This window comes from Elephas maximus, chromosome 12, assembly GCF_024166365.1.
Source record: "Elephas maximus indicus isolate mEleMax1 chromosome 12, mEleMax1 primary haplotype, whole genome shotgun sequence".
NCBI lineage: Eukaryota > Metazoa > Chordata > Mammalia > Proboscidea > Elephantidae > Elephas > Elephas maximus.
In genome coordinates this window covers 67905575-67928233 of record NC_064830.1, presented here as the reverse complement: position 1 = coordinate 67928233, position 22659 = coordinate 67905575, and the positions used below count along the sequence as shown (strand labels likewise).

Sequence of the window (22659 nt, the reverse complement as noted above, 5' to 3'; positions counted from 1 at the left end):
TGTTTTTCTGGTGATGTTCTCCCAGGGAGAACCCTTTGTTTCCACTGCTGGTACATGGTGGAGTGTTGAGGGTGCACACGTCTTCTGAAAACACAGGTCACCGCAAATGAGCTCAGAAATTAGACTTCTAGGCTGTTAGTTGGATGTTAAAGCATAGAGAGAAAGTTCAGGAAAAATTGTCTGGGCTGATACGTAGGGAGAAATGGCCATACTGTCAATTAAAAACGAAAGCTCTCAAATCCCTGGTGGGAAGAGAGGGGATTTATTTTTATGCTCCTATATGACAGGTGCTGTACTTGGTTTCACTTAATCTTCCCGACTGCCCACAAGGTGAGTGTCAACCCTCTGAATTTACCAACGAGGCTCCGTGAGCAAGGAGACTCGTCAGGTTCCCCTGTTGTTGGTGTTGACCGGGACTTGAACACGTCTCTGTGTGACCCACCTGGCCATGCTGTCATCCGCCAGCGCCACTGGGAAGTCCGGGAGCCAGTGAACTGTATGATTTGTAGGATCTCTCTTCCTATGTTTGTTCTGATGAGTCCCCTTTGCTTCTGAGTGACGGTGGGGAGCTAAGAGAGAGTATATGAGCATTGTTTCCAGATGTCTGTGTAGTTAGGGGAGGCCTGGTGGCACAGTGGTTAAATGTTCAGCTGCTAACTGAACGGTCGGTGGTTCGAGCCCACCAGCCGCTCCACGGGAGAAAGATGTGACAGTCTGCTTCCGTAAATATTGGCAGCCTTGGAAACCCTGTTGAACAGTTCTATTCTGTCCTACAGGGTCCTATGAGTTGGACTCGACTCAACAAAAATGGGTTTGGTGTTTTTCGTTTTTGGTTTTGGTTTAGGTAAGTCACACACGAGCCTCTCCATGCCACACAAGGGCCATGATAGGAACCAATGGAAGTTCCCAAGTACAAGCTGGCCTGTGTTTCTATAATCCCCATAATAATGCTGACTATCCCATACCCCCATGTCTTTTTCATCTCTGTGTGCCCAGGGCCTAGTTCTATGTCTTCCACAGTGTAGGTCCTCAGGGGGTGTTTGCCAGGTGAAAATGCATCAGTGACTGTCTGCATCTAGAAATACTAGGGTCCAGAAGGTGGGGGATAATTGATGCATAAGCTGGCTGAAGTTGCCAGTGTGGCCAAGAATGATCTGTACACCTGTGACCCTGAATCTTAAACCTGGGGGGTTCCAAACTTACGCAGGAATTTTGACCCAGGTGAAGGAAGAGACAGTAATAGGAAAAGCAGGGAGGGAGCAGAGAGAGAAAAACCAAAGAAAAGAAAAAGCCAAACCCATTGCTGTCAATTCTGACTCCAAGCAACCCTATAGGACAGAGTAGAGCTGCCCCATAGGGTTTCCAAGGAGTGGCTGGTGGATTCAAACTGCCTATCTTTTGGTTAGCAACCAAGCTCTTAACTACTGCACTGAAGAGAGGGAGGGACAAATGGCCAAGGGGTAAGTGGCATCTCTGACTTTACCACTACACCCCGCCTAGCCTCTGACCTCTGCTTGTCCATCCTGATGCATGGCCAGGACCACCATGGAGACTTCTCTCTCTAGCCCGGAGGCTGAATGTCTGCTCAGCTTGGAGAATGTGGGAGGTCACCTCAGTACATATTTACATATGATGTTTGGTAGCTCATACCTGTAGTGTAAAGATTATAGTATAATCTCTCCCACCCCACTGATGTCCAGAGTGGAGCGGGTCAGTCTGGAGTTACAACTGTCATAAACATGGTATAAGGAAGTTCTTTGTAAAAGTAAATAATAAGATTATACAAATATACACTCTTATCTGTATAATGGGGAGACTAATACTGCCTACTTCAAGACACGTCATGGAGATTTAGCCAACAATTAGTGTAAAGCATTTGGCATAGTACATAAACCAAAAATACCCATTGCCATCTAATCAATTCTGACCCATAGTGACCCTATAAGACAGACCAGCCCAGAACTGCCCCATAAAATTTCCAAGGAGCAGCTGGTAGATTCGAACTGCCAACCTTTTGGTTAGCAGTGAAACATTAACTACTGTGCCATCAGGGCATAGTACATAGCAAATAATAATTATTCGATAAACATTAGCTGTTGTCATGATTATTGCTATAATTAAGAACACCTTGTACTTTTGCTGTCATAAATGCACTACATGTCTGGAGAAAAGTCTCTTCCTTCCTTTTTTTTTTTAAGCCTCAGTGTTCTATCTGCAAAATAGTATCATAGTGTATAGCCAGTGATTATGAACACACCTTCCAGTACTAACATTCTGTCTTCCTGGGATTTTGTTTACAGCAATTCAACCAATGAGGGGATGAATGTTAAAAAATGCTGCAAGGGGTTCTGCATCGATATCCTCAAGAAGCTCTCCAGGACGGTGAAGTTTACCTATGACCTCTACCTGGTGACCAACGGGAAGCATGGCAAAAAAGTTAACAATGTGTGGAACGGAATGATTGGTGAAGTAAGTTATCTTTCCATCCCTTGGGTTCTCTTTCAGACTTAGGGTCTGAGGTCCCCAGGAATGGTAGGAAGGATAAGTAAAGATGCCGTTCTTTTTTCTTACCTTGCATCCAGGTAGTCTATCAACGGGCAGTCATGGCGGTTGGCTCGCTGACCATCAATGAGGAACGTTCTGAAGTGGTGGACTTCTCAGTGCCCTTCGTGGAGACAGGAATCAGTGTCATGGTTTCAAGAAGCAATGGCACTGTGTCGCCTTCTGCTTTTCTAGGTATGTGAATGTCTGAGTTGTTTGCCCAAAGGATGGGACCAGACAAGATCTTATTCAGCTGATCACATCAGTGTATTCAAGAGCATGTTGAATTTGGATTATCCCAACTCACTCCCCTGCCCCCCAGTTCTTTTATTTCTTTCATTGATCTTTAACTTAAGAATATTGGGTGAACATACTGTTACATATGCTGTTGTTATTGGGTGCTGTTAAGTCGATTCCGACTCATAGCAACCCCGTGTGACAGAGTACAACTGCGCCATAGGGTTTCCTAGGCTGTAATCTTTATGGGAGCAGATCACCAGGTCTTTTCTTCAGCAGAACTGCTTGGTGGGTTCAAACCACCAACCTTTCAGTTAGTAGCCAAGCGCTTAACTATTGTGCCACGAGGGTTGCTCCACATTCACATGCTGGTCTTTATTGCATAGAATGTGCATTAGTAGATACAGTGCTTAGAGCCTTGAAAATGTTTTCATAATAAGCCTGTTTGTCCACCAAACCAATCCTGTTACCGTTGAGTCAATTCTGACTCATAGTGACCTGTAGGACAGAGCAGAACTACCCCATAGGGTTTCCAAGGAGCGGCTGGTGAATTCGAACAGCCAAACTTTTGGTGAGTAGCCAAGCTCTTAAATACAGTTAATATAAATCAACTTATACACCGTTTTTCAGCATCCACATACCCAAATTCCACCTCGAACTAGAATGACACATTTATTTATTTACTGGATGTAAGAGTGAAAATAATGATGACTGCACAGTGATTTCTGTCAGCACATGCTGATAAATAAAATAGAAGTAGTTTGAGGAGTATATATACCCTGCTTTAAAATTAATTGAGTCGTACTTTAAATGTGGCTATCCTTTAAGCTGAATGGTTTGCAAAAGGAGGAAATTCCTTTCACTCTCCTTTTAACCATTTCATAAATTTGTTTTTACTTAAGAAGATTTTAAAAGTAAGGTAGATCTATATTTTCTACCATCTGGTTTTCTGTTACTCTGTAACTATATATTACATTAGGTAGCCTGGCTGGAATAGCTGAAACTGTGTGGAACATAATCAAATGTCATTTATTATTTCTTTAAAGGAAAGTGTGTTGCATGTTAAAAAAAAAAAAATTAGGCTATCATATATAGTTTTTGACAGTGGCTATTTGAAGATCCAAGGATCCCTGATGGCACAAGAGGTAAGCACTCAGCTGCTAACCAAAAGGTTGGCAGTCCAAACCTACTTAGTGGCTCCATGGGAGAAAGACCTGGCAATCTGCTTCTGTAAAGATTATAGCCAAGGAAATCCTATGGAGCACTTCTACTCTGTCACATGGGGTCGCTATGAGTCGGAACTGACCCTACGGCAGCCAGCAACAGCAACATTTGGAGATACTGGAGTTCAGATTTTTAGCCCCCTCTTTTTATCCCCATGATAGTGGGTTTGTTCCCCATTTTGGAAGATTAAGACAGACTTTGATCCTAGAAGTAAACTGCCTGAGAGAGGAAATATCTTTAGATGAAGGTCAACTAAATTTCTTACATTTTTTACCAAGACAAAAAACTTTGTGTATTTGAAATAATTTCTGACTAGAGCCAATTTGTGAACCCCGACCCCAAGCCCCTGGTCTTACTCGTCCATTGTCTTCATTTATATATAATGTTTGTATCCAGTATAATTTTCTACACTTCGATTTCTTGAGTGAAATGTTGACTAACAGGATTTTGGATACCGCTTTACTCACAGAGACGTATGGATTTACTATTTTCATTTTTGATAATCCATTTAAGCTGTTGAAATCCTTGCCACTCACTGCATTTGATTTTTCACTCGTTGCTTCCATTTTTGCAACTTTTGTTGGGGCTTTGTGGACCTTGACAAATACACACTTCATTTTGCTGCCTTTGTCTCTTTGTCTGACATGAGGAAAGATACCCATATCTTAATAAGACAGACTTGCCGTCTTAGTCATCTAGTGCTGCTAAAACAGAAATACCACAAGTGGATGGCTTTAACAAAGAGAAATTTATTTTCTCAGAGTCTAGTAGGCTTGAAGTCCAAATTCAGGGTGTAGGCCCCAGGGGAAGGCTTTCTGTCTCTTTCAGCTCTGGTGAAAGGTCTTTGTCCTCAACCTTTCCCTGGTCGAGGAGCTTCTCAGGTGCAGGGACCCCGGGTCCAAAGGACACGCTCTGCTCCCAGTGCTGCTTTCTTGGTGGTATGAAGCCCCAAACTCTCTGCTTACTTCCCTTTCCTTTTTATCTCTTGAGAGATAAAATGTGGTAGAAGCCACACCCCAGGGAAAGTCCCTTTACACTGGATCAGGGATGTGACCCGGGTAAGGGTGGTGTTACAATCCCACCTGAATGCTTTTTAACATAAATTACAATCACAAAATGGAGGACAACCACACAATGCTGGACATCCTGGCACAGCCAAATTGATACACACATTTTTGGGGGGACCTAATTCAATCCATGACACTTGCTATACCATAAAAAATACAATCAAGTGGTATTGACAGCAGGTTAAGAATCTTGATAATCATTGGATGGATGGTACCTAGGTAGTGCAAATGGCTGCACTCTACTAGTCTAAAAGTTGGTGGTTCAGACCCACCCAGCAGGTCCATGGAAGAAAGGCCTGGCGATCTGCTTCCATAAAGTTTATAGCCGAGAAAACCCTGTAGATCAGTTCCACTCTGCATCATATGAGGTCGCCATGAATCAGAATCTACTTGAAGGCAACAAGATTTTTTTTGGGGGGGTTTCGTAATTTTTTCCCCATTCTATATCAGACCCCTTTAACAGGGAGCCTCAACTGTGGAGGTTAAGAAGGAGTGAGAGGAACTGAGTTCATGGGGAAAAAAAATGGGAAGGGACCTGTTTCCTTTCACAAGTTGTCCACACATGTCCTAAGTGAGCTAAGAGAGAACTTTTTTCCAGTTCAAATCAGAGAGAGAAAATCAGTTGGCTTCTCTCATAAAAATGAGAGGTTTCCCAGGTTTTTATCTTACCTGTAACAGTAGAACATTTCCATAAAAAAGTCAAGTATTTTTGCTAAATTTAGCCAAACCTCGTTCTCCCCCTGCTCTTCCTGCAGTATCTTTATTTTTTTTCAGCAGGCAGTTGAATTTATTACCAACCTAGCCAGTTATAAATCCAATTACAAATATGATTAATTTTAACATTCTACCTTAAATACCAATGCTAAGACAGAGATGGTAATTTTAGTATTCCATGCTGTCATTCCCCTCTATCTTTAAAAATAAAATAAATTGTAGCCAGAGGAAAGCATTTTGAAGGCTGGTTTTACACAGTAGGCTTAATATTTTTCCTAGTCACTAAATTACATCCCAATTCGATTGACTGTTCACCCCCTTATTTACAATCATTATCTGCAGGTTTTGAAAGTCATAATGAACTGCGCTAAGCTACATTTTTCCATTCACTGGCTCAGTCACCCAGAAGAGCCAAAACATTCAGAATCTGATTGCATTGCTCTTCATTATTTCCTTTTCTCTCTCCTCCACAAACTCCATTAACTCCCACTGGAAACACTTGGAGGTAATGCCTCTGAGCTTTTGCGTAAAAATGTAGCCAGTGACTCTTCAAGGACAGAGATGATGTCTCTTGCAATATTTCCATTCAGTTGGTCCTGAAGACTTTCTGAGTGGGTTAATTGTTGGATCCAAAGAAATGCTGACCTGGAATCTCTTAGACTGAGGTTCCTTTGTGGACAAATATTTCATCTGTTTTCAGCTCTCAGAGGACATAGTCCAGAGCTATGTAAATATATTTCTGGTTCATTCCTTAGACACTGTAGTCAGTGATTTGCCATCGTTTTAATGCTTTTCTCCCTGTTGCGTACACCTGCGTGCGTGCACTTCCATGCGTGCTTACATGCGTGTGTGTGTCTGTCTTTATGGCTGAGAATAGCCATCACTCAGGGCCCTTGTAGGAGCCAAACTTACTAAAACCAGAAGACTGCTACAGAAGACATTTATCTTTGTGCCATGATCACAACTCAAGGGACAGATGTTGTCACTTCCCCATGAGAAAGCATCTGGGATCAGATGCTTACCATCTCCCCACTGATTTCCTGACCTGTGGGTTAGTGACTAGGATGCATCAGCCCACAGGTGAAGTCCACTACAGGGTTACAAATTCTGACATGTGAGGAGAAGAATACAGTGAGAATTTCCCCTAATATGTTTTTATTATATTATCATCACAACCTATAGGGAAAGGAAGTTGTCACATTAGTAGTTGTGCCTGTTTTAAACCAAGATGCCTTTTTCAGAACTCTGGACAGCGCAGTGGCCTCACCAGTTCTGGGTTTACCCTTACCCTTAGACCCAAACAGCTATCCTTCACTTAATTTGTAGTAGCAAAGGTAGTGGGTTTTTTATAGCGAAGGCAGTGGGTTTAGTGGGTTATAGGGTTGCTCAGAAACCCTGGTGGCATAGTGGTTAAGTGCTACGGCTGCTAATCAAAGGGACGGCACTTCGAATCCACCAGGCACTCCTTGGAAACTCTATGGGGCGGTTCTACTCTGTCCTGTAGGGTCGCTATGAGTCGGAACCGACTCGAAGGCAGTGGGTTTGGTTTGGGTTTTGGTTTTTTTGGGGGGAGGGGTACAGTCTTCTAGGATTCCTGGTGGTACAGTGGTTAAGCACTTGGGTGCTAAACAAAAGATCAGCAGTTCGAATCCACCAGTCCTGCCTCGGACACCCTGTGGGGCAGTTCCACTCTGTCCTGTAGGGTGGCTATGAGCTGGAGTTGACTCGACGGCAATGGGTTTTTTTTTTTTTTGTTTTGTTTTGTTTCGTTTTGTTTTAATACAGTGTGCTAGGAGCCCTGGTGCTGCAGTGGTTAAGCGCTCAGTTGGTGGTTCGAATCCTCCATCCACTCTGCGGGAAAAAGACTAGTCTATCTGCTCCTGTAAAGATTACAGCCTAGGGAACCCTAGGGGCAATTTGCTATAAGTCGGAAACACCACCACCGTACAGCGTGTTCGGCACACTGCAAAATATATGTATGTGCTTGTTTAGCCGTCACAATGACCCTCCACTAGTAAGGCACACCATGCCAACAGTACACCAACTTGGAAAATTACTTTACTGTCCCTATTCCTAAGTATTAGGTCATTTTTAATCTTCTAATTATTCATTTATTTTTCCTTTTTTGGATATACTGCATTACCAAATTGCTATGATTTTCAGGGACATAATATTGTTTATCACTCAACTAAATTTCACTAAGATAAATTTCAGTTACAGTCTCATTGATTTCTTGGAGCTCATCCCGTGTTATTTAAAATCAAGTAAATCGTGTTGTTACTTGTTGCTTTTTAATATACTTTGTGCTATCAAAACTCTGCACTGCAAAGCATCCCTTCCATTTCTCAAATTATCCAATATACAGGTTGTCCCTGACTTACAAAGTATTCGAGTTACAACGAACTGCGCTTACAAATGTTTGTTTTTTTTTGTTTTTGTAAATCTTATCATTAGTAATTTGTACTATATACAATGTTGCAGCATGTAGTTTGCTGATGTTATCATTCTCAGATGTTCACTCGCAAAGGTTCAAAGATCAGATTTATAAAGATACTGACAAAGGCAATAACAATGAAAACTAAAAAAAATATGAGGTATTCAACATGTCAGAATGGACTCACGATGGAGTCATCAGAATGGAACCCCCCTGTAAACCGGGGACTACCTGTAATTATAGCTTCAGATGTATTAGTTCCTCGTTATGTATCTCAAGCTCATTAAATTGGAATTTGTGATGACCCCATGCTCTGTTAGGTAGACACAGACTTTAATAAGTAGGTGGCCTGCTATTGGCCTTTCTTTATGATTATTATTAGTTTTATCAGAAAAACAATTTAAAAATAAGATTTCTGCTTTTTAAGCGGTATCATTGACCTTCCTATAATTTACCCTCAGGAAGTGTTTGCTTGTGATGAAAAGGATTATGAGTTCATTGGTGTTTAAGGGCAGTTTCCTCTCAAAGATATATTTATGTAGGGATGCTTTAATTTCTTTTTAGAATTTAATTTTTGTTGATTTTCTAGCAAATCTATGTCACAAATTGATGACTTCAGCTAATTTTTATATCCACAGTCAGGTTGAATAGAAATGCCAATTTATTTTACATAATATCTCTTACATTTTTAGATTGTTCTAAGATTTAGAACCTCTTCTGAGACATCCACCTAATGCCCAAGTTATGTGGAAATAAATTGATAAAAACTGCTTTTAAGGGAAATGACTATCCATCTGTCTACTACGTTATTGTCTCTACATGTGATTTTTTTCATTGAATTATCATGTGATTCCAATAGCCTCAAAAGGCTTTTTTAAAAATTGCATTTAAGCCTGTTACCAACATCAACAAGATTTCTAAAACAATAGCTATCTAATTTGTCTGAGGGGTCCCTGGGTGGTACAGATGGATAACATGTTTGGCCGTTAACCAGAAGTTTGGAGGTTTGAGTCCAGCCAGAGCTGCCTCGGAAGCAAGGCCTGGCAATCTGCTTCCATAAAACCAGCCATTGAAAACCCTTTGGAGCACAGTCCTACTCTGACACACGTGGGGTCACCATGAGTCAGCCAGTTTGCTGGCAAGTGGTGAATTTGTCAGGTGGAAGGAGAAATAGTGTATAGCGGTGGTGGGGGGGTGTAACCTTCCCCTATTCCTGTGAACTCCAAGGTTTTATGATCCTTTTCTGACAGGTTATAATTCTCCTTTAACTCCTGGAATTCCCTGCATATCGCTGCCTCCCTCTACCCTCCCCTATATGCAAAAAAAAAAAAAAAACCCTGCCTGTTTGCAGGCGCCTTATCGTTATCAATTCGGGTCTAATCTTGTTCCTCTCTAGCTTTGGCTACTTGGATGCCTCTATTATTATAGAGGACCCTGTGGCCTCTTTATCTGCAATCTGACCTCCCTTGGTCTTAACTTTCCATGTTGTGGTTAGTGTCCCTGACTTGCTTTGCAAAATTTTCTGTGCCATTCTCTCTTTTTATCATATCCTATGCAAACTTATAAAATGACTAGCTTCTCTTGAGTGATCTGATTCACACTAGAGAAAGTTTCTCGATGAGCCTGCAGATGGGCATTAGAGCTTCCTGTGGGCCCTGGGTGTGATGGGGAGGTGACTAACCATGTTTCCTTTCCTCTGGCCCATTCTCCTGCAGAGCCATTCAGCGCCTCCGTCTGGGTGATGATGTTTGTGATGCTGCTCATTGTCTCTGCCATTGCTGTTTTCGTCTTTGAATACTTCAGTCCTGTTGGATACAACAGAAACTTAGCCAAAGGGAAAGGTGAGGAAGCCTTCATGAGCATGGTTCAGTTTGATGCTGGTTAATTTACCTTCAGTGAAGATTTCTGTTTTAGAATGCATTATCCTCTATGGCAAGGAGCCCTGGTGGCACAGTGGTTAAGCACTTGGCTGCTAACCTAAAGGTCAGTGGTTTGAACCCACCAGCTGCTCCGTGGGAGTCTGCTTCCTTAAAGATTTACAGCCTTGGAACCCTATGGGGCAGTTCTACTCTGTGCTATAGGGTCACTATGAGTCAGAATCAACTCAGTGGCGGGGGTTATCCTTTGTCGCCCTGGTTTATCATTATATGGACAATACTGGGTCAGTGATATTTCTTGTAATGCCCAACAAGTCCGTGTTATCCACATCAACTGAAAAAAGGATAAAATAAAATGAAGCATTTTAATTTTTTCATAGTGTGGAGTCAATAGTTAGGTGAAAACCACTGGTATTTAATTTATTAGGAAAGCAGATTTTTTAGGGAGGGGCCGTTAATTTTAAAAGTGTGTGTCAAAAGAAGTGTTAAATTGTAGTGAGTCTCAACTTCAGGCTATTCCAAGAAAACTGTTATATAAAATTCTTCCAACTATTGAATCATATTTGCATTTATTTGACAATAAATATAATTATTAAATGGTATTTTTCCCCAAAGAGTTACTTTTTCTTCTTGGAAGTGCCTGATCTTAGTGCATCATACTTGGTAAAGTGGCAATCAGTAGCAAGAAAATTGAACTGGGAGGAATTCATTGACTGTAACTCATTAAGAGTCTCCCACACAAGCCGGGATTCACGTCATAGACATAAACACATTACATCGTTTTGAGTGGATTTTCCTCAATACATAGCACATGCTCAGTGGATGGTGTCAGAAGGGTGCCAGAACCAAATCTCTTTCCTGACAGATCACTTGATGTGGTAGTAGAGGATGGGAGATCTCCGTGGTAAAATCGTTCAACAACAGGGCACCTTAATTTGCCGCATACTCTTCTGACTTGAAAGATTCAATATTGGAAACAGCCAACAGGTCATGGGAATCTATCAGGAACTTAGTTTTATTAAATACTGCTGTTTCTTAACCATTGAAGAATAGTGATTACTATACAAACCATCTCCAAAAACCCAAGAACAGTAAAAATGCCGTAAATAATTATGTTGTGTTGAAATGGGAGATTGTCACCCTTCACTGAAAAGCTAATGCAGCTGGTCATTAAGGAGCTCCCTGACAAAGTGGAATCCGAGGCAATTTTCTATGAGAGTCATACTGCAGTAGAGTGGATCTTCACATTGGCTGAATCAGAGTTTGTCCTGTTTGTGAATCCACTCATTTATTTAATGAACATTTATTGAGTGAGTTCTGGGTGCCAGGCACTGTACTAGTGCCTCAGATAATGTGGTGAATTGGATAAAGAGTCCTGACCCTCAGGGAGCTTAGACTTTAGTGGTGGAGAATATTAACATTAAACACATAAATTAATAATTGCAGATTACTGATCTGAATGTTATAAATTCCAAGAAGAAGAAAAAGCCAGGATAAAGGGATGGTGACCTGGTGGAGACCCTGTTTTAAATACATGGTCAAATAGGGAGGGACTCTCTGAAGAGATGACATTGGAGCTGAGGCCTGAAGGATGAGAAGGAGTCAGTCATATGAAAAACTAAGAGAAAAGCCTTCCATGCAGAAGGACAGTAAAGACAAAGACTTTGAGGTAGAACCCAGCTTCCAGCTTGGTATGTTCAAAAAATAAAAGGTCATAGTGAATAGAGTGGACAGTGGTGTGAGATGAAGTTAGAATGGTAGCTAGTAGGCCATGATAAGCATTTCAGATTTTCTTCAAAAGCTTAAGTGTCCTCCAACAGATGAATGGATAAACAAAATGTGATACCTTCACACAATGGGATATTACTCAGCCACAAAGAGAAACAAAATCCTGAAGCATACTATAATATGGATGGACCCTGAAAACATTATGCTGAGTGAAATAGGCATAAAAGGACAAATATTGTATGATCCCACTTACAGGAAATATCCAGAATAGGCAAATTCATAAAGACCAAAATTTATTAGTGGTTACTGGGGTGGGAGGGAGAGAGGAAGGAGGGAGGACACAATGCATAGGGGATGCTGAGCTTCTGTTAAGGGTGTTGGGAAAATTTGGGAACAGATAAGGATGATGGTTGAATAACATGATGAACATAATTAGTGACACTGAACTGTCCCTGGGAAGAATGTTGAAATGGCAAATGTTTTGTTTCATATATATTTACCACAATAAAAAAAAAAAAAGGATAAAAAAATACTGTGAATGTGAGGAGGGGTAATGAAACATGTACAATGTGGAAAGGTCACTGGGACTACTCCATGAAGATAATGTACGTGGACCACGACAGTGGAAGCAGGGAGATTAGTTGGTAAGATGTCAAAGTTTTCCAAGAGAAAGGATAACCTTGGTTTGGGCTCTATCCATCTGTGTCTTCCTCCCTCCCTCCCTCCCTCCCTCCCTCCTTCCCTTCCTCCCTCCCTCCTTCTTTCTATCCATCCATCCATCCTTCCATCCCTACCTTCCTTCCATCTCTGCCTTCAATGCTTCTCTGCCTTCCCTCCTTCCTTCCTATGCAAATATACACAACAAAACATACACCACTTCAATAATTTCTACATGTACAATTCAGTGATGGTAGTTACGTACTCAAGTTGTGCCACCTTTCTAGACAACATTTTCCAAACTGTTTCACCATCATTAACAGAAACTCACTGCTCCCTTAAGCTTCTCATCTATCCTTTTGAGTTGCTGTTGTGGATTTGATCACACGTAGATAATTCTTTGAAAGCGTGTAGTACTTAATGCAGACATTCTTTTCTAATTAGGCTAAGCTATTGAAATATGACTTCAGGGGATAATTTTTGGTTCAAGGTTTAAAGATTTCCTCAGGGTAATAGTTTTGGGGGGTCATCCAGCCTCAATGGCTCCAGAATGTGTGGATTCCATGAGAATTTGAAATTCTGTTTTGTATTTCCCTCCCTTTGATCAGGATTCTTCCTTAGAATCCTTGATGTACATGTTCAGTATTGGTAGCCAGGCACTATCCAGTTCTTCTGGTCTCATGGCAAAGGAAGCAGTTGTTCATGGAGTTTAATTGGACACATACTCTATTTGAGATGAATGGATAAATCTGAGATCTACCTTGAAAGATAAAAATGATCCACAGCCCATCATGTGCAATAATTTCTCCTTTAGCTGAAGCATGCTTTAGGAAACTAATTAAGACAGGACTCTAGCATATGGACTTTCCAGCCCTTCTGTGTCATCGAGGCTTTATTTCCTGCACATGTGCACACAGCAGCTCTCAGAAAATGACAGCTCCGTGCTTTTTTGTGCAAATGTCTTTCAGTTACATTTCACTGCCCTTTATGGGGGAATGTATATGGCCCAGTAATAGTATTCATGAATTAGGATTCCCCAGAGGCACTTGCAACTGCCTATTTCTGATTTCTAAGTAGCTGTCACTACTGACCCATATGAATCCCTAATAAAATTAAGTAGTTGATGGATATAACTGGATTGACTCTAAATGATTTTTCCTAAGAGTATCCAGCCTCTTGAGAATAAGCCCAGAATATCATAAAACTAGACAAGGAGAAACAGGAGAGATTGGGATTGGGAATAATAGAATTAATTGCCTTCTCTTTAATGTGTTGCATATGGATATTATACGTATTGCTGGAACCTGATTTTGGCTTCGATTGTGCAGAAAGCTTGCTTTTCCTAGGCTCCCTGCCTAGAACTTCCTAGCTTCCATCAATCTGAATTCACTTCTGCCACGTTATTTATTGCCTACTCGGCTTGCATCGCCAGCTGAAGTCTGAGTAGATCATTTTTTCATATCTTCATTTACTTAAATGACATAAAAATTAACCTTCTGTTAAAGAAGGACCTTTTATCCCATGAAGTGAGGGCATAAATTGATTTTTTTTTCCTGTGCAAAACAAAGACTTGCAAGCTATGAAGTGTGCTTTTTACAGCCTGCATGTTCCCCTTCCCCATAAATTTCTGTAGATTGTTTTCCCTCTTTAGTTAGGTCCATTGCAAGGAACACTGCAGAGTCTTAAAAGGGACACACAGCCTGTTGCAAGGATATACTGAGGGAGAAGTGCTGTGATATCAGCATTCTTCCTCCATCTCTCTGTGGCCCTTCACATCTCTGAAGTAGTAGAAGAATTAAGCTGTATTGTTCCATTCCTTAATGTCTCCATTTGGAGAGGGTTTTCGTTGGGTTTAATTCCTGTATTGTGCACTCTTTCCATCTGCGTTTGAACAGAAGCAATTGCTAGGGACAATTGTGTTAGAATACCAAACATCATTCCTGCTGAATTGCGTGGTTCTGATACCCTAGCACATCCTAGGAATAATGAGGAAGCCCTCTCCCTCCCCCACCCACACTTTTGTTAGGCTCTCTTTACATTTATTAAGCAGATTGGTTTCCCCAAATGGAAATCAAATTCAAATTTAAAACAGGTCATAACACTGCTTCTCCTTCAAACCCACATTTTGCATAACGATTTTCTTTCTCTTTTCTTTCTTGTCTTTTAGGTAAATGTGGCCAAAAAGAAAAAGAAAAACAGCTAGATAGAAATGTAGGAGGAATGCTAATATTTAAAGGAAAGATAAGTTGTTAAGGCTGTGGTTCTGGGCAGCGATGGGGCACAACTGTGATACAATTCTGTCTCTGGCAACCTTCAGTGTTGTTGGTGGCCGCTGCACAGATCCCACAGGCTCACGACTGTGCATTTTGAGAAAGTGCTAAGAATGTCCTTTCTGCCATTTGCAGAACCCCATGGGCCTTCTTTTACAATTGGAAAAGCTATATGGCTCCTTTGGGGCTTGGTGTTCAACAACTCTGTGCCTGTCCAGAATCCTAAAGGAACCACCAGCAAAATCATGGTGTCTGTCTGGGCCTTCTTTGCTGTCATCTTCCTGGCCAGTTACACAGCCAACCTGGCTGCTTTCATGATCCAGGAGGAATTTGTGGACCAAGTGACTGGCCTCAGTGACAAAAAGGTAAGTACACCGTGCTTTCAACTCCATCTGAGGGTTGGTCTCAGCTGCTGTCTCCCCTCAGAAGGGACCTATAACTCAGACTGTTTGGTAAAGTAGAGGCTCAGCAACAATGAGGGAAACACTCAACAAGATAGATTGACATGATGGCTTCAACAATGGATCTGAACATACCAATGATCGTGAAGATGGCACAGGATTGGGCAACGTTTTTGTTCTATTATATATATGGTCACCATGAGTTGGACTTGTCTCGGTGACAGCTAACAACATAACCCAGACTTATGAACTTTAAAGCACATAGGTTTTTCCCTTCTTTTTCACTCAAATTGTCATATTTCTGAAAAAGCTTAAGAACAGAACCCTAAGCTTAGCTCCTCTCCTAGGCCTGAAAGATTCTCGATCTCATTTGGAAGCAGAGTTTTCCAAGTGGTCATTTTTCATATTTATGTAATCTTTCCAGCGATGCTTACTGAGACTCTCCTATTCGAGGGCACATTACCCTTTAGGCTGGAATTCACGCTTCCAAGGAGAGTCTGATGTTTTGGAAGACCCACTAGCCAGGACAGGAAGAAACTTTGGGCGATGCAGGCTGCTCTAAGCCATGGCTGCCTCCTAGCGCTCGGACCTTGGACAAGTCTTTTAAATATCCCACGCCTTGGGTTCCTCACCTGTGACATGACAAAAGTCACTTCCAAGCCTCACCCAGGGCAGTGGTGGTTCAGTGGTAGAATTCTTGCCTTCCATGCAGGAGACCTGAGTTCGATTCCTGGCCAGTGCACCTCATGCCCAGCTACCGGCTATCTGTCAGTGGTGGCTTTCGTGTTGCTAGGATGTTGAACAGGTTTCAGTGGAGCTTCCAGTCTTAGATGGACTAAGAAGAAAGGCCTGGTGTTCTACTTTTGAAAACCAGCCAATGAAAACCCTATGAAGCACAATGGTCTGATCCTCAACCCATCATGGGGATGGTGCAGGAAAGGCATGGGGTCCGTTGTTCCATTGTGCAGGGTGTCGCCATGAGTTGAGGGCCAACTTGACAGCAGCTAACAATAGGCCTCACCCAGAGACACAATTATCTGACTCTTTACTATGTAGCCAGATTTCCCCCATCATCAGCATTTCCAACTGCCTGAAATTTCTTCCAGGGACACCAGGGCTTCAAACCAGTTCAGTCTGGTTTGAACCCTACTGAAAATTTGCATTTCTAACAAGTTCTCAGGAAGTTATACGTAAGAATCATCTGGGAATCCTCTTAAACTGTAGATTCTGATTCAGTATACCTGGGGTGGAAATGCAAATTCTCAGCGGGGAACTTGTTAGAAATTCAGGTTCTCAGCAGGGTTTCAGACTGTTCCGAAGCCCTGAGGGACACAAGGAGCAGGGAGATTTTTTCCCTACTGGTTCTTTTCACACAGACACATCACCCATCCTCCCTCTCAGGGCTGTGTTTTCCACAGCAGTGAAATGGAATTGAGAACACCTGCTCTCCCTGCCCCTGAATGAAACCCTGCAAGGGCCGTGTGGCTTGAGTGGCTGTTCAGAAATGCACACAGAGGAAGAAAAGAGGCAAAGTGGGTGCAGCCTCCTATTGAGATGTTACTTCAGGAAGCAGATCCTCTCATGCCAGGCTCAGCCAAGATTTTCTGTCTCACGCATGGGGATGATTTGTTTCTCTGTGAAACCTCACTGTCGTATATTGTTGACATAAGTCTACATATGCGCTTTCCACATTCCTCAACAAACTGCTCAATAGACAATCAGTCTGTCAAAGGCCTGTGTAGCTTCTCTGTGACACACACTCTGGTAAAAGAGGTCCAAAGAGGCCTGTCATCACAGACAGTACAAGGGTCTGGAGATTGGAAAGCCACCTTCACAAAGGTCAGTGTGGGGTGGCTGGATTCTCTCTGATGGCTTCCCATTGTCACCTGAGTAAATGCCACTTTACCTTCCATGGAAGGAGTCCTGGTGGCACAGTGGTTAAGCACTCAGCTAATAACCACCAGCTGTTCCATGGACAAAAAGACCTGGCTATCTGCTTCCGTAAAGATCACAGCCTTGGAAACTCAATGGAGCAGTTCTCCTCTACCCTACAGAGTCACTGTGAGTCAGAATTGACTCCACAGCATGCAACAACAGAGTTAGGAAAGTTGGACTCATGCTTTCTCTGCCACTTACCAGCTTTGTGATTCTGTTAAAGTCATGTAACCTCATTGTCTACCACCCTAGTCTAAGACAAACTAGGAAGAAAGATCTGACAGTCTACTGAAAATTAGCCAGTGAAACTCTACGGATCATAAAGGAATATTGTCTGACATAGTACTGGAAGGTGTGCCCCGTAGGTTGAAAGGTGCTCAAAAAACACAGTGGCCACAACAATAGACTCAAATATGCCAACAATCATGAAGATGGCACAGGACCGGGCAACGTTTTGTTCTGTTTTACTTGGGGTTGCCATGAGTTGGAGCCAACCCAGTGGCAACTAACAATAACAACCACCACCTTACCATGCCTCCTGATTCTCCTCTGTCAGTCAGAGAGGCATAGTTGTGAGGATGAGATGAGACTGCAAGTGTGAATGTGCCTTGCAGCCTACAAAATGCCCTGCAGACACAAAGCACTGTTGTGCACCTCTGTCACATTGTGGGCGCAGAAGTAGAAAATCGCTTCCCAGAAGGTAGCTAGTGGAGATGCAGCCCAAGCACTGGGGAGCCATATCCTCGATGAGAGGATTTTTCAAGAAGAAACCAGGCAACACATTTTGCTGTTTGTTACTATTTTCAAAGGCAAGGGAAAAAAATCCCTTGCTACATAGTTTTGGGTCTAACTACCATGACCACTTGTTGGAAAATTAATTAGAACCACTAATAATTTGACTGACCTCCTTTGGCTTGGAAACCCCGAGTAACGGATTCCATACCCTCAAGAGACGCTGATCTGTTTCCGTGCTCAGTGCATTAGAGGCAAGCGGATAGCCCATTTAATTAAATGTCTGATGCAATTAAATAAACAGCAGAATTCTTGGAGTAAATAAGCCAAACACTTATAGAACATTAATAGCAGTTACACCAAGAAAGTCTGCAAAATAAAAATCTATATCGAATCAATTTATTTTAATACTGCACAGAAGTGGGGTTTTTTTTTTTCCCGCATGCATACCCGTGTAACAGCTCTTTTTTTTTTTTTTACAATACTTTCAAGCCATATGCGATACTATAAATGCTTGTTTTAAAGAGGCATCTTTGGAATAGACCATGGTGTGCTCAGGTGAGATTGGTCTTATAAATAGGGGGATTCATGGGTGGAATCTCCTTCATGGGTGGAAACCCTTTCCAAAATGTTGTGGGTCACTACAGTGGAGGAAATCCATCTCTGGCAAACAGATTTAGGTATGGGGAGAGCATCACCATCTTTGGGGTCAGATGGACTTGAGTTCAAATTCCGGCCCTGCCATTTAATGGCTGTGTGTCGATATCCCCAAGGCTTAATTTGCTAATACCAGTGCCACCTTCTTTCAACTCCAACTCATGGAGACCCCATGTCTGTCATAGTAGAACTGTGCTCCACAGAGTTTTCAGTGGCTGATTTTTGGAAGTAGAACACCAGGCATTTCTTTGAGGTGCCTCTGGGTAGACTCAAGCCTCCAATATTTCGGTTAGCAGCCGAGCACATTAACCATTTACAGGAACTCCCAAATTTCTTATACAGTGGCAGGAGAGCAGGGCAGATATGAAGATTAGAAACAATCCTCACACAGTGCCTGTGCGTGGTGGTGTTTGTGTTAGTGATCGTCAAGATTATTCTGACTCATGGCGACCCCATGTGTGCAGAGAAGAACTGTGCTCCGCAGGATTTTCAAGGCTGTGACTTTTCAGAAGCAGATCCCCAGGCCCATCTTCTGAGGAGCCCCTGGGTGGGTTCAAACTGTCAACCTTTCAGTTAGTAGTTGAGTGCCAAACCATTTGCACCACACCAGGACCCACTGGTGCCTGGTAGATGACCCCACTGTAAGTGTTATTTCTTCCTCCTGCCCTCCCTCCTCTCTCTCTCCTCTCCTCTTTCCCCACTCCCTTTCCTTCCTTCTTCTCCTCCTCTTCCTAATGACTCTTCATCTCCCTCCACCTCCTCATTATCACCATTACTGCCTAATCCAAACCAGTCTTCACTCTGGGATCCGAAATATTATTGCACTGAGTCAGGCTTCGGTGACAGCCAGTGATGAGATACCCGGGAGCTGCCTTGGGTGGACCAGCTCACAAACATGTCTCATGGGATCTGCTGCCTGTGGTCAGTGTAGGCATGTTGCAGTGATCCTCTCCAAGCCAGGAGGCCTCTAGGCCTCACTTCCCTCTGCTGAAGGCCACACCTATTTGATGCCCATATCAAGAAACCCATGGAGCTCTGTAGGAGAAGACTGCTCTAGAAATAGGGCTTCTTTTTGTATATAAAAGAGCCTTGGTGCTTCAGCAGCTAAGTGCATGGCTGCTAACCAAAAGGTCAGCAGTTCAAACCCGCCAGGAGCTCTACAGGAGAAAGATGTGGCAGTCTGCTTCTCTAAAGACTTATAGCCTTGGGAACCCTATGGGGCAGTTCTACTCTGCCCCATAGAGTTGCTTTGAGTCAGAATCAGCTCGACAGCGATGGGTTTTCGGGTTGTAAGTAAGTTCCCTTCTTTACAGCCACAGAAGACAAATATTTTTAAGAGATGCATAACTTTTGGTTGGTAAGACAAATGAAATAGTTCAGTTATTTGCTGCATTTTTTTTGTTAGAAAGTTTCTTTCCTGGCCCTGCATTCTTTGCCTCCTCCATCATGAAATGCTTGTCATGTTTTATTCAGACCTGTCCCCATCTTGAATGAAAAAAAATAATAATAATTAGAAGATAAGCCTCTGCTCTCCAAATTGGAGGCAGCCTGGCTCTGTTACTTGACTAAAGCTACCAACAGCAGGTAACAACAGGTGACAGTAGGTGAAGTATATCAAGCATTAGAAGATGCCAGGTGTTCTTTCAAGCATTTTACATGTATTCACTCGATTAAATGCAAAGCCACTGCCATCGAGTTGACTCTGACCCACCATGACCCTATAGGATGGAGTAGAACTGCCCCATAGGGTTTCCAAGGCTGTAATCTTTATGGAAGCAGATTGCCACATCTTTCTCCTTCAGAGCAGCTGGTGGGTTCCGACTGCCAACCTTTCGGTTAGCAGCAGAGCTCTTTAGCCACTGCACCACCAGGGCTCCTTATTAAATGCAAGAGTAATCTTCAGTCCACAGATAGAGAAACTGAGGCTCAGAGAGTAGCTGCCCATACTGGCTGACTTCCTGAGTGGCAGACGAGAAGCTGAACTTGACTGCTTTGAGCCAAGGCCAGGTGAAACCAGTTAACCTGAGCTGTGAGGGCGGCCTTGAGGAAAGCTGTGAGCAGCACTCCTGACTGGTCATTGAGATTACATCTCTCTGCTGTCTTCCTACCAATGGAAACCTTGGCACCTCCCCTTCCTTTGCTAAAGCCCACATTCGCTTCTTTCTGCTTGCACATGGGAGACAGTAGCACTAGAAATCACTCATGCAAGAAATGTGTCGCGGGCATCCTCAATGCCAGGCCCTGGGACTCAAGAGATAGGCCATCCTTACCCCTAGCTGTGTTTCACACTGTAGGTGGAGACTGTTTAGTGAGCCCTAAAATTAATTTAAGGGTTGTGACCATTGAAAGTAATGAAACATAATGAATAACATTAGAGCATGCCATATATGAAGTCCCTGGGTAGTGCAAAAGGTTAACATGCTCAACTGCCAGCTGAAAAGTTGGCAGCTTGAGTCTGCTCAGAGGTGCCTCGGAAGAAAGGCCTGGCAATCTACTTCCAAAAAACTCAGCCATTGAAAACCTTACGGAGCACAGCCCTACCCTGACACACATGGGGTCACCGTGAGTTGCAGTCTACCCGGTAGCAACTGGATACTGGATAGATATCACATATGGAAAGAGTGAGTATTGTAAAACTGTGCATGTGTGTGTACAGGGTAGCAACATAAAAGGTTTTGTGGGTCATGCTTTACAAAGCTGGGCAGCCTGTACTCTCTTGGGGAAGGTTCCTGAACGTTGGTCCTGGGCAGACCCTTGTGTGGGTGACAATGTATTGAGACCCGAAAAGTGGGGAGGCCCTCACAGAGGCTGATCACTCTGCCCCTGTGCCAAGCAAAAGTGGGAAGAAAGGGAATCTTAAAAGAGCTGCCTGGTGCGTCTGCAACAACTAGGGAGTGAAGTGTGAAGGCATCTGTCTCCAAATGTCCCTGGACATGGGGAAGGGCTGCTACAACAACTAGATTTGTGAGCAGTGCTGTCCCTGGAGCAGGCGGCTGTGTGCACAGGAGCCTGGGCCGGCACCACTCCTGTGGTGCAATGCATGAAGGCACCGCCTGCCGGGGTGAGTGCAAAGACCCTTGTGTCATTCACACATGTGCACGCATACATGCAGAGACACACATGCATGCACACTCACACATGGACCCACACGTGCATTCAGACACATGCATATACATGCACAGATGGACACATGTGCAAGCACAAACTTGTACACATGAACACATGCATACACGTGTGCACACATACGCACATGTTCACACTTGCACAAAGAGATGTGTACAAACACACACACAGATACATGTGCACACATGTACACATATGGGCATACTCGCGCACACACGCACACGCACACCCAATGCAAGGCGCCCCTGGCAGGAGGGTCTTGTCTGGACAATGGATTTTTTTTTTTCCTGTAAATCCAGTTGTGGCTGCTTATTAGGCAGAAGCAGGCCTAATTTAGGGGAAATGATTTTCAACTGGAAATTTTAATTAACAGTGAAATGAAGCATGAGTGTGGAAAAAAGAGCAAAGTTTCTGGTTGATCTGACTCTTTGGTAAACTTAGATGCTTTCCCTGGCAGTTGTTTGGTGCCATGGAAGACATGGTGGCCTGAAGTCAGAGAGACCTCTGGGTTCTAGCCCTGGTTCTCATTTACTGGGTGTCCCCCCCAGCTGAGTCTCACGGTCCCATCTGTAAGAAGAGGGGATTGCTCACGATGGTCTCTGAGGATGATAGTTAATATCTGGACGGGTAGACCAATCACTAATGAATGGACTGTGACTCATGGTAACCCCCTGTGTGTCAGAATAGAACTGTGCTGCATAGGGTTTTCAATAGCTGAGTTTTTGGAAGTGGACTGCCAGGCCTTTCTTCTAAGGTGCCTTTGCATGAACTCGAACCTCCAGCCTTTTGGTTAGCAGCTGAGCCTATTAACTCTTTGCACCAGGGACTCTGCTCACATATAGTTAATTTGAATTCCAGGCCACCACTTAGGAGCAGTGTAATGCAACTCTTGCATAGCTACCACCTGTCTGTCAGTGGAAGCTTGTGTGTTGCTATGATGCTGAGCAGGTTTCAGCAGAGCTTCCAGACTAAGATGGACTAAGAAGAAAGGCCTGGTGATCAACTTCCAAAAACCAGCCAGTGAAAACCCTGTGGATCACCGTGGTCCAATCTGCAGTTCAT

The 22659-nt window shown here is 43.1% G+C and overlaps 1 protein-coding gene across 1 annotated transcript in view; it reads left to right on the top strand.

Annotated features, from left to right (window-relative positions):
- Positions 1–22659, top strand: part of GRIN2A (glutamate ionotropic receptor NMDA type subunit 2A) — a 488385-nt gene that overhangs the window by 390714 nt on the left and 75012 nt on the right. The window contains exons 5-8 of the mRNA XM_049904373.1: positions 2301–2469; positions 2583–2736; positions 9933–10058; positions 14885–15114. Of these exons, the coding sequence (XP_049760330.1) occupies positions 2301–2469; positions 2583–2736; positions 9933–10058; positions 14885–15114 (679 nt within the window). The remainder of the gene's footprint in view (positions 1–2300; positions 2470–2582; positions 2737–9932; positions 10059–14884; positions 15115–22659) is intronic.